Raw genomic sequence first — 12,258 nt, 5'->3', positions numbered from 1 at the left:
TAAGCTGCTTGTAATTTCTCTTTTCTCATAGGCCATTGTTCTATTCGAATAGGTTGGTTAGTCAGCCTTAGCAGGAAGGCCATTGGTGTTGTGTCAGCAGGGTCTCCTCCATATGACCTTGGAGAATCAGCTCGTGCTGTGTTCTGTTTATGGACAACTTGGACAGTTTTACTACCTTTGTCAGGAACATCCCTGATTTTATGGCTTGTCCCTGCAGTTGGAGGAATGGCAATCCATGCTTCTTACTGTTGCAATAGATCCCTCCCCCATAAGTTCATGGCTGCATCAGTCATATATGGCCTTAATTTTCCCGTTGGGATTTCTGGCCCTACACATTTAAGACATTTTAGGCTTTGTTTTACCTGCGACAGTGACACAATTCCCAGGAGCTGTGTAGATACATTTTTAAGTGGCCAAATTGGATACCAGGAGTCTTGGAAAATTATTGTTACATATGCTCCAGGAGACACTAATCCTCCCATCTCAATGATATCTAACTGTAATTCTAATTTTGGCCTTTTATCATTTATAGCGTTTGCCAAAATATCTGTATTTTCATCTTTAGTGCCTCTTGTTTTATCCCCTAGGAGCATCTTTATCTCCTTTAAATGGTTTATCTAAGTTTTTAGTAGCCCTGTTTGTCCTATCAGGCCTTGAATTTTCTTTTTTTTTCTTTTTTTTTTTTTTTAGAATAATCCTCTTTTGGTTGGCAGGAAACTAATGGTTCATGTTGTTTTTTTCTGTCAGACATTGAGTGAAGTCCCTTAGTCAGTTTTCTGAAATTAAGAAATTGCCTTGGATAACCTGCATTCATGAGCCATATAACCATTCCTTACCATCTTTGACAATATCAATTCCTCTAGTCCTATTTCATTAATGCATAAGTGAAGCCTCACCTTTCCACCATGCGAGCCATTAAAATTAAGAGCTAGGCTCTAGAATGGCTGTTATCAAATCTCTCCAGTCTTTTGGAGTTATGCAATTCCATGTGGCCCAGTTATTAAGTATTTGTTCAATGCATGGTGAGTATAAGCCACAACTTGTTTTTCCTCCTTAAGCCTTTTAAAATCTTGAGCCTCTATAGATTTCCATCTGAATTCTTCATCATGAGACATGAGGAGAGAGCAGCTGGAGCAGAGAATGCCATAAGTGCAAGTATCTTGGGGATTTACATGGGGAGGAAGCCAGATTAGCCTAGAGGATTAACAGTAGAGTAACTTCTCAGTACTGTGCTGTAAGCTGCTTTATTAGCCTATCAGGCAACAACTGGGGAGCAGTGTTTACATAATACTGAGGTGGGAGATTCTCAGAACAAAGACTGCAACCAGATGTGGGGAGTACAGAAATCAGAACTTGAATTACACATTAACCTTATGCCTACAAGAAAACAGAATTAGCCAGACTGCTTGTGAAAGCACACTCAGGGATACCTGGTAACTGGTTCGTCGTCCCTGAGACCTCAAAAGACTGCAGGGCAGGCAGGGTGAGAAGCAGCTCCTGTTCTGCTGTGCTGAGCTCCAGCCTGCACACGGAGCACTTGGTGACAGAGGTCTTATTCAGCTCCAGAGCCCGGTGGATGCTTTCAAGAAAGCCACTGCTGTTGGACAAGCAGAGCTCAATGTTCTGTGAAGCTGAGAAGACTTCCATTAGGACCCGGAGCAGTGCTTGGTCTGCTGGGCCCATGTCGGCCACTGCAACTTCCAACCTAGGGATCTTGTGTGGCTTGAGTGACAATTTCCAATAGTCAGGACTGATATTTGGTGGGGCCTGGTGTCGGATATCCGCATAGTTCCTCATGATCTCTTCTTTTTCAGCCAAATCTTTCTTGCATTCATTCACGGGTTGAAAGGCAGATGCATAGTCCTGATCTACAGTTGGTGGCTGTAATGTTTCCAAACTTTTTCTATTAATGACAAATATATTTACTGTACCCACTTATTTCCATTTATTGAGACCTCAATACTCTTCAATAATAACAGGCTTTCTGGGTGCTCCCAAAAGTACTATAAATTCAATACTTTTAAAGTCAGTGTTCTTCCCTGAAGAAATCGCAAAATCAATGGAGAACATGCAGAAATTGTGTTGCTTTCATAAGCAAAGATTAAAGCAATGCTCACTAAATACTCTGAAATTAATGAAGAGAAAACTTTAGGAGATAACTGCCACAATCCTCTAATGGAGTCCATCCATAGTGAAGCTTCTGGGTGGAGCTTCATGTAGTCCTCATCGTCAGACATGTTCTCCAGCGACTCTTTCTCATCCACCAACTGAAGCAAATGAGACACAACTTCCTGCCCTGCCTTTGATGAAGGGTGGCTGGAGACATATTTCAAAAAAGTTGTTGTAGGTGGTCAGAGCCTTCAAGGGTGAGTTAATTTGTCTCAAATAATGAATTCCCAGGTATTGGTGTCCCTGCCTGTCTGAACCCAGGAGTTCAGTGAGCCTCATGGCAGCAAGAAATTCTTGGAAGAGAGGACTTAAAAACTAGTAGACTGGTCTTAGTCTCTGGGCGGTGAATTTGCTCATCAAGCAGGTGGTCAGGTCTTCATCTTCATCCACTCCAGCCTCTGTGAGGTCATCATTGTTGAACTCAAAGCATGAAGAAAAATGCCCCCTCAAGGCCAGCTGCCCACATGAGGACACAGTGGCCTTGAGGGCCTCAGCTGCAGCTTTGTACTTTAAGGACAGATACTTCATATAGGACGTGAAAATGGCCACATCATGAAAGGGCTGGTCAGAAGGATTTTGAAACCAGTCAGTACAGACTGCTGCCATGAAGAGAGGAGTTTTGTTAATTCCTCTCAGATGTTCATTCTTTCCAAAGTAATTGAAAAACCTTTGTACACGGATTATAGTATGTGAAAAGAACTTCCGTAATACAGAGACAGTATTATAGAAAGGAAACTCTTTGATCTCTAGAATTGTATCCAGGTATGGACGGATGGATCTGGCCATGTTTTTATGGACAGCAATCAATAAGCAGGTTAGTGACAAGTAGTTTTTTGTAATCAGTGTCTCTAGGGCTTGGGGGAGTGAGTCCACCCCATTATAGTCATCCAACAGGAACAGCACCTGGTGTTTTAACTGCTGGATGCTGCTGCTTAGGCATGCTTCATTAACACAGCCTCCTGCCTCTAGAAGTTGGGCACAGATGATGCTGGCCAGACCCTGGTCTGGTCTGGTGGAACTAAGGGAGAGGTAGAAAACTAGCTGGAACCTGTTCAACAGGGGACAGCACCCTGATGCCCAGAGAAAAGCTATTTTCTTCAGGAAGGTTGTCTTCCCACTGCCAGCTTCCCCCTCCACACACATGACCAAGCTGAGATTGGCGAATACCTCGGAGATTGTTAGGGCCCCTTGCACTGGCCTGCTGATGTGCTTTGAAACAATGGGCACATAACAGCCAAGCAAGTGGTCAGTACCTTGGCTGGAGCACAACTCTGGCAAATTCATGTGGCAGAAAGTGGCTTTGGTGTAGGCGCCTTGCAGCTTCTCACTCAGACTCTTTGCCTCTTGAAACCACTGAGCTTCCCTCAGAGCCAAGCCTGTGGAGAGAAGGGAGGCAGAGGAAGGTGTATCTTTACATCTCTTTGATTGCTTTGTTTGTCTGGTAAGAGTGGATTAGGACTCTCTTCTCCTTCCCATGACCCCCCTCCATACCCTAAGACCCTCTCAGATCTTCCCATAAAATCAGAATGTGGGGTACTATGTCTAAGGCCTCTCATTTGACAGGGACTTGGATATCCTGGCACCCTAATTTCCCTTTAGGATCTCAGGAGACCAGACTGCTGCATGATGCCTTAACATTGGCTGCTTTGGATCTGGCATGAGGACTGCTGTCTGTAGTCCTGCATTCACTCTCAAAATGCCACGGGAGTGCTCTCTCACCCACAGCTCCCTTCACCTCAGTGTTCTCTTCTAGGAGCTCCTCAGACAATTAGAAATATGCTTTCCTGTCCAATGTACAAATACACAGAATCCCATGTGCTTTCATGTTCCTACCAGCCTTGGTGGGATGAACTGGGTCCTCGTGATTGCTTTCACTTGTGATTTCCTTTGAAGGAGAAATTCTTTATTAAATCATAACTGGGTCTTGATTTAAGAGTGGGCATTGTATTATTACTGAGGATCTTCTAAACATCTTCTAAACATAGCCTGCTCAATTCTGATAAAAGGAAGGCATAGTCCAGCTATGAAAGATTAAATTTCACATGTATGCAGTAGTCATGTTCCTAGATGGTACATGCATTTTGCACACATCTTCTGTATGGGTGATGACTTTGTGAGTTATCAGAACTGTAATGTCTAGGACAAGAAGAGTCCTGCAAAGTTCATCTAGCATTCCTCCCTTCTTAGTCATTAGTAACTACATGTTTAATACCATACACAGGGATGGATGCAGACAGATTATTAAACACACACTTTTTTTTTGAGACAGTGTCAGGTAGTGTAGTTGGTCTGGAATTCCCTATGTAGCCAAGGGTAACGTTGAAGTATTTGTCTGCCTTTCTCCATTTCCCAACTGCTGGTATTATAGGCATGAGCCTACACACACCCTTGGCTTTGATACCATTTTTTTTCCTTTTCTTGAACTCCAAACATCTTACTATACCTCATTTTATTCAGAGCTAAAGACGTTTTTATGGAAAGTCATATGGTTTTAGGGAACCATATGATAACTGAGTTACATCCTCTGCGCTTACAATGTCAGCCCCACATCTGACAAAGGGCTGATATCCAAAATTTATAAAGAAGTCAAGAAATTAAACATCAACAAACCAAATAACACAATTAAAATATGGAGTATGGATCTAAACGAAGAAATCTTGACAGAGGAATCTCTAATGGCTGGGAAGCACTTAAAGTTCAACATCCTTAGCCATCAGGGAAATATAAATAAGAACGACTCTGAGATTTCATCTTACACCCTTGAGAATGGCTAAGACCAAAAACTCAAGGCACAGCTCATGCTGGTGAGGGGACATAACTACAGACACTGAGGAATGACAGAATGACATTTGCAGGCAAATGAATGGAACTAGAAAAGACCATCCTGGTAAGATAACCCAGAATGATAAACACGGTATGTTCTCACTTATAAATGGATATTAGCTGTGATATAAAGGATAACCATGATTCAATCCACAGACCCAAAGAAACTAAGTAACAAGGAGGGCTCAAATGGGGTTGTGTGACTCTCACGGAGAAGGAGAAATAGAATAGGCATTGTGGGTGGATGGTAGGAGGAGACTGGGTCAGGGCAGAGGTAGGGATGGGGACAGGAGGGATTAGGTGTGGGGAGGATGGAGAGAGTACTGGGAGAGTCAACTGCAATAGGGGGTCTCTCTGGGACAACCTAGAAACCTAAGGCAATAGAACCTCCCAAGAATCTCTGAGGGTGACCATAGCTAAGACTCCTAGCAATGGGGAACACGGAGCCTGAAGCAGCCATCCCCCGAAACCAGGCAAGACATCCAATGGAGAGATTGGGACACCAACCCAGCCACAAAATCTTCGACCTACAATTTGTCCAACTTACAAGGGGTAAAGATGGAGTAGAAATTGAGGGAGTACCCCACAATGACTGGTCCAGCTTAAGACCCATTCCATAAGAGGGAGCCTACCACTGTCATGATTAATAATATTCTGTTATACTTGCGGACAGGAGCCTAGTATAACTGTCATCAAAGAGGCTTCACCTAGCAACTGATGGAAACAGATGCAAGACCCACAGCCAAACACTGGATGAAACCTGGGGAACCCTGCAAGAAGAAGGGGAGGAAGGATTGTGGGAACTCAAAGACACCACAAGGAAACCTACAGAATCAACTAAACTAGTCCCATGGGGGCTCATAGAGACTGAACCACCAACCAGGCAGCATGCATGGGACTGATCTAGGTCCACTACATGTACGTAACAGTTGTGTAGCTTAGTCTTCCTGTAGGATTCTTAACAGCAGGAGTAAGGGATGTCTCTGACTATGTTGCCTGCCTTTGGAGCCCTTTCCCCTATTTGGGCTGCCTTGTCTAGCCTCAACAGAAGAAAATGTGCCTACTATACTTGATATGCCAAGGCGGTTGATATCCACAGGAGGCCTCCCATTTTCTGAAGAAGAAAAGAATAGGAGTGGATAGGGGTGTGGGGGAAGGGCTGGGAGAAGAAGAGGAATGAAAAACTGCAGTCAGGATCTAATTAATTATTTGAAATAAAAATTCCAAATACAAGAGATTTATCAAGGGAACCCAAAATTGCTCTGTTGTTTTGTTTTCCTTTATTGTAATCAGCTTAAACATTTTACATAACTATAGCTCCTCCGTTGAGACCTACTGTAGTTCTTAGCATAACTTTAGCTCTTCTGTTAACAACTGCTGTCTCCTTTAGCATATCAGAAGCCATTTTACTTCCAAGTATCCATTTTGATCATAAGGTAAAACTGAGTTCAAGTTCTCAGGCCTACCTGCCTGAGACCAGAGTCCACTGAGTCAGAGCAGGGGCGGGGCTCATTACCATGGCTTCCAGAAGTGCATGGTGGCTCTCAGGGGCTGGAATCACTTCTGCAGAGGACTTCAGGTTTTGAAGAAATACGCAACTATGCAGAGAAGGTAAAAGTCATAAAATAGTTCCATGAGATAAGGATTTGTATTTGCTTTAAAAAAAAAAAAAAACGTGAAGATCAGGACCAGGTCTGAGGACTGGCTTTAGCTCCGAGGTTTCTTTGGCAAATAGACAGTTCTGTCAACCCACACCAGCCACTTATGTAAAGAGTGAGTGTCTAGTTCAAGACCTGCTGGCACTTCCTTGTCCTTTATATCTGGAGCGCAAATCTGTTGTGGGTGGCGCAGCAGGTGGGAGGCGTTCCCGTGTGCCCAGACACTACCCGAAGAGCCCACCGAGTTTCACAGCACCAATGTTATAATAACAAATCCTCCCCAGCATGTTTGGTATAAGGAAGGAAGTCGGTCGTGGAGGGGGAGGGTTAAGAAAGAAGGGATGAGGGGTGCCCCAGAAAGAAACAGAGGGAGGGAGAAAAAGCAAGAAAGTCAGTGGACTTGGGGAGGGACATGGGAGGAGATGAGGGAGGTAGGAAAGGATTGGGAGAGGAAGAGGGAAGGGGCTACAGCGGGCATACAAAGTGAATAAACTGTAATTTATAAAAATGTAAATAAAAAAGAAAGCCAGGGAGAGAGAGAGAGAGAGAGAGAGAGAGAGAGAGAGAGAGAGAGAGAGAGAGAGCGAGCAGTAATGGGCAGGTCGTTTATATCTGGAGCATGCCTGGCTTGCACCTGGCAGAGGCAGGTGATGACATCAGAGGTTGCTAAGCAACCTAGTCTAACATTAAGCATGAAGCAGAAAGCGAAGATTTTCAGTGATTCTGTCAGTCTTGTATCCTGAATAACCTTCAGTCTCTGGGTTCCAATAAAAATGCATGTGGTTTGTAAAGTAATGGTGAGGGTATTCAGGGAATGTGTTGGGGTGAGAACAGAGTTAGTGCCTGTTCGTGAAACCAGCTGAAATAATCTTAAAGAATAGAAAATAGTGACACAGCACTGTGGGTGCAGAGGCAAGAGGATAACTAGGGCACACTGGATGCTAGCAGATTCAGAGAGAGACCCTGCTTCAAGGGAACAAAAGGGTGACATAAAGGAGAGGATACTCCCTGTCTCCCTTTGGCCCTATGTAGAACACACAATGCACACACAAACACACATTACCTAAGTGAACAAGGTAAAAATAAATAAAAGTTTAAAGACTAACTAATGAGAAAACTCTAGAGTCATGGAAAAAGAACAACAAAGGACATTAAAAAATACTAAACAAAGTGTACAATTAAGAATTTAGTTAACAGTAGTTTTTAACCATATCAACTCTTGTCAAACTGTCAGAAACAAACCCACAAGATCCAAGTTTGCCAACTACATGAAATTCACATTAAGATAAAAGCTTAGATAAACAATAAAATTTGTGTGATATCCAGGGCTTGGAGATGGCACAGTTGGCAAATGCTTGTTGGGCAAACATGGAGACTGGGCTCAGATCTCCAGCACCTGTGTAACAGCGAGGCAATAGGGACAGTGTAATCTTAGTGCCTGAGAAGGAGAGACAGGAAGACCGTAGGGGCTCACTAGCCAGCCAGTAAGTCTCATTGGCCAGCTCCAGGTTTAGTGAGAGACCTGTCTCACAAAATAAGTTGGACAGAACTACAGACCTATTTCTGAATACACAGAACATGTTGCTTTCAGGATAGAGAGGAATCAAGCTGGAACTGACTCAGAATTTCCTCCCTGCTGTCTCCCTGTCACAGTACTGGAAAAGGCTTTACAGTCTGCTGGGGGAGGAGGGCCACCTGCATTCTACAACATCACCATCATGCGCCAGACAAGATGAGGCCAACTGCTTTTGAATTGGGCTTGAGGCTGCTTCACAGATGCACTAAATGTGGTCAAGCTGGGTTTGGTGGTGCAGGCCTGTAAATCTCAGCACTTGGGTGTCAAAGACAGGTGGATTTCTGGGTCAAAGGACAGACTGATCTACATAGCAAAGTCAGAACAGAAAGGGCAACACAGTGAGACCCTATTTCAAAAAGACAAAATGAAAGAAAACAAAAACCTAAACTAAACCTGGTCAAAAGCACAATGCCCAGAAAGTCTATAAAGGTCTTAGCAGAGCAGGGTCGACTAATGCAATCTGGCTTAATGGACATCCTGTCAAATTGTCTTCTAAATAATTATTTACTATAAAAAGAATGATGCTGCTTTGAACCTTGGCTAGATAAGCTTTTCACTGCAGTACAGAAAATAATTGATGATCGAGTTCTCAGCTCTGAATGAGGCATCTATATCAACCTCACACAGAGGCTCTGGGGACATCTGGGAAAGAGTGTTTGAACTGCTGTGAAATGCTGCCTGCTGAGCATTATTGACCATCACATTCATGAAACCTCATCTGTGGTTACCTGAATAAGACCACACAAGATCAAGCCAACTTTATCCCAGAACCAGGAGCCTGACTGGCACCTGTTGCCACCTGGGCCATTTTTTCCCTTTTACTGAGTTTGGTCATTTGTTTGCTCAGCTGAGGTTCTCCCTGTGTTGCTGTCATTCATCCATAAGTGCTGATCAAAGTGCAGAGCTTTCTGAGCCACGGTTTGGAAGCCTGTTCTTTTTTAAAAAGTATTTTATTCTTTGGAAATCACAGAAATGTGTGCAACGTATGTGGATTATATCAACCCCCAGTGCCTTTCTTCAGTTTCCCCAGACTCCTCGTAAAGTCAGGTCTGCTCCCAGCTTTGTATCCTCTTTTAACTGAATTCAGTTAGTGCTGATCATGTGTGAGTGGACACAGGGCCATCCAGCAGAGGTCGGGAAACCTCAAGGCCTACAGGCTGAAGAAGACTGACTCCAGCAGAAACAAGTGTCAACAGCTCCCCTCCTACAGGTGGGGCTTGGCTTAGCTGGATTTGGGGCAGGCTTGTATGGATAGGCAACCACAGGAACTGTGAGTTGCTGAGGGAAGGACCCTGATGTGCACAAAACAAGACAAACCCAAGACAAAGTCCTCTACAGCCTCCGCTTGGGCCCCTCTTCTGCAAAGGCCCTTGAGTTTGGGAGAAGGAAGTGTTCCCTCAGGAATGAGCATTTACTGTCTGCACTTTGACCTTGTTGTAAGTCTCTGGAATTCTGTTCTTGTTAAGGTCTGAATTTATGTTTATTTCAGACTCCCATTAGCAACTAAGAGCCCTGGGGTATCCTAGAGAGACACTTGGATGAAAGGATATGGTTGTGATTGCCAGTGATCATTTTATATCTTGTCATTGTCTATCTATACAAGATCTGGGCATGGTGGAGCATGCTCGTCATCCAGCACTTGGGATGTGGAGGCAGTAGGATGAGTTTAAGGCCATCCTCCCTAAACACTGAGTTGGAGGCCATCCCGCGTTATCTGACACTGTGCCACAAACACCTCTCTCCAGCTGCCCTTCCCCAACACAAAGAGTCACTAAGCCAGGTGTTATGATAGCACATGCCTGCTCTTCTGGTATTCATGAGATGGAGGCAAGAACATGGGAGTTCAAGGGAAATCTGAGCTATACTGAAAATCGAGATCCACTACACAGTGAAATATTTTCTTAAATTGCCTTTTTTTTTTAAACAGAGGTTCTCTGTGTAGCCATGACTGTGGTAGGACTCTCTCTGTAGACATAATAGAACATTGTGTCAAACAATATAAGGGTTGGAACTATAGCTCAGTAGCAATGTGCTTCTGTTGCTTTTTTGTTCATCTTAGGGGGAAATATGGGCAAACCAAGAGTTTCTGGAGTTTGTCACTGGTTTAGTGTGTAGTTAGCAATCATGACACTCTGGATTCAATCTTTCTCTATCCCTCTCCTTTTATGTCTGTCTGTCTGTCTCTCCAACAGACATACAGACACACACACAGCAAATATAGAGCTAAGACAAAAAAGAAACAAAAGACAACCAAAGAAGAGCAGGCAAAGCTGAAGGTTTATGTAGATGTGTGTGTGTGTGATTGTGCGTGTGTTTGGTAAAAGGACAGTGAACTGAAAATCAGGACTGTTTGCCCCTGAATGAGGAGGACAGCATCAACCAGGACAAGGGACTGGTACGGTGGCCTCTAAGGCACTGAGAGACCTTGACTTCTTGACTTTAGCGCTCAGCTCCTAGGCTTAATTGTTGTCCTTTCAACCAGATACGTAATTACAGTAGATATGCATTACATATGCTAGTTTGTAATTATAACAAAACAAAACTTCATTGACACATTATAAAACACGTTTTAAATATAACTAGATTTCCTCCCTACTTACCATCCCTGGGACTGAGAAGACAGCCCCTGCAGTCTCCACAATTTTCTGCATATTACTTCCAAATTAAAAAAAGAAGAAGTAGAACCTGAAAATGTCTCAGTGGGAGAACAGTCACTACTTCTGAGGAGGACTCAGGTTTGTTTCCCAACACCCATATCAGGCAGTTCACAGCCTCCTGTAACTCAGTTCTAGGATATTTGATGCCCTCTTTCTGACCTCTGTGGGCATCAGGTATGCAAATAGTACATAGATATACATGCAGACAAAACACCCATGCACATAAAGTCAAATACTAAAAAAAATAAAATAAAATAAAAATAAAAATAAAAAAATAAAGTCAAATACTTTAAAAAGTAAGAGAAAAAGAAAAAAGTGACCACTGCTGTCACTAATCTTCTAACTTCAAAATTAAATGGAAATATTCTATGTATGTATGATTTATTTATTTATTTAAGTTGAATAAAAGTTTTACTATGTAGCCCTGGGCTGCTCTACAACATGATTTTAGAAGGAAGAGGATTAAGTGGAGACAGAGGGAGATAAGCGAAGGTAAATGGAAGGATGGTGGTGACATGATTGTCATACACTGTAATATATATATTTTTGTGTGTAAAGGTCATAAATGTACATATATTAAAATGTCATTATTTTATATAATTAACATACACTAACAAAACATTTTTAAAGAATACTTTAAGGACTTGGGATGTTATTTCCATTCTATCTCAAGACCAGATGGTTATTTAAAACTTTACATTTTAAAGTTTAATAATTAGACTTAAATAAATCTAGAACACTTTAAGGTATGCATTGGCTGCACACCAAACACACCCGAGGAGCTGAACATAGACTGCATAGCATTTCTAAGGTAGCATGAGCTACATAGAGAAATATGTGTGCATATTGACTCAACCTAAATTAAGATTTAACTATGATGTCTAGCTAGACAGAGAGACTCTCATGTGAGGAAAGAAATGAAGATACATAGATGTATTCTTCACAGTGGGAACCAGAGAGTGAGCAGACACTACCCACAGATAACAAACATGGACAGTGAGGGAATAACAGATGAAGTGAGTTCAAAGTGAAGAGAATTCACTTTGCTCACTTTGGGAAAAACTTGGTGTGGTCTGCTAATGGGTCATCACCTTCCTCCCACTTCTCCATACATCCTCCACAGAAAAAACACCAGACAAGGTCCTTTTTTGCCTAGGAAAAGGAGATGGGGTCAGCTCAACAGCACGTACACCTGTCAACTCACAAGAATTCGACTCCAGCTTTCACTAGTGAAATCCTGCTTGCTCCTCTAGTTGGATTATGTGGCAATACCACGCACAGGAGGCAAGAGTTCACACAGGACTCTTAGTCCTTCCATGGGGTGGTCAGCAACAGTCAGCAACAGTCGCTGAAGGTGCCTGTGCACCGTGTGCTT

The 12,258-nt window shown here is 42.9% G+C and overlaps 1 protein-coding gene across 1 annotated transcript in view; it reads right to left on the bottom strand.

The window, feature by feature from the left end:
- Positions 1-2,484: 2,484 nt before the first annotated feature.
- LOC132654866 (baculoviral IAP repeat-containing protein 1a-like) overlaps positions 2,485-12,258 on the bottom strand; it is a 34,284-nt gene continuing 24,510 nt past the window's right edge. The window contains exons 4-7 of the mRNA XM_060386143.1: positions 11,935-12,035; positions 6,509-6,590; positions 4,003-4,054; positions 2,485-3,545 (exon numbers count right to left, since the gene is read on the bottom strand). Coding sequence (XP_060242126.1) covers positions 2,485-3,545; positions 4,003-4,054; positions 6,509-6,590; positions 11,935-12,035 — 1,296 coding nt within the window. The remainder of the gene's footprint in view (positions 3,546-4,002; positions 4,055-6,508; positions 6,591-11,934; positions 12,036-12,258) is intronic.

The sequence above is a fragment of the Meriones unguiculatus genome, chromosome 6 (assembly GCF_030254825.1).
Source record: "Meriones unguiculatus strain TT.TT164.6M chromosome 6, Bangor_MerUng_6.1, whole genome shotgun sequence".
NCBI classification, from domain to species: domain Eukaryota; kingdom Metazoa; phylum Chordata; class Mammalia; order Rodentia; family Muridae; genus Meriones; species Meriones unguiculatus.
This window is presented reverse-complemented; position numbering and strand designations above follow the sequence as displayed.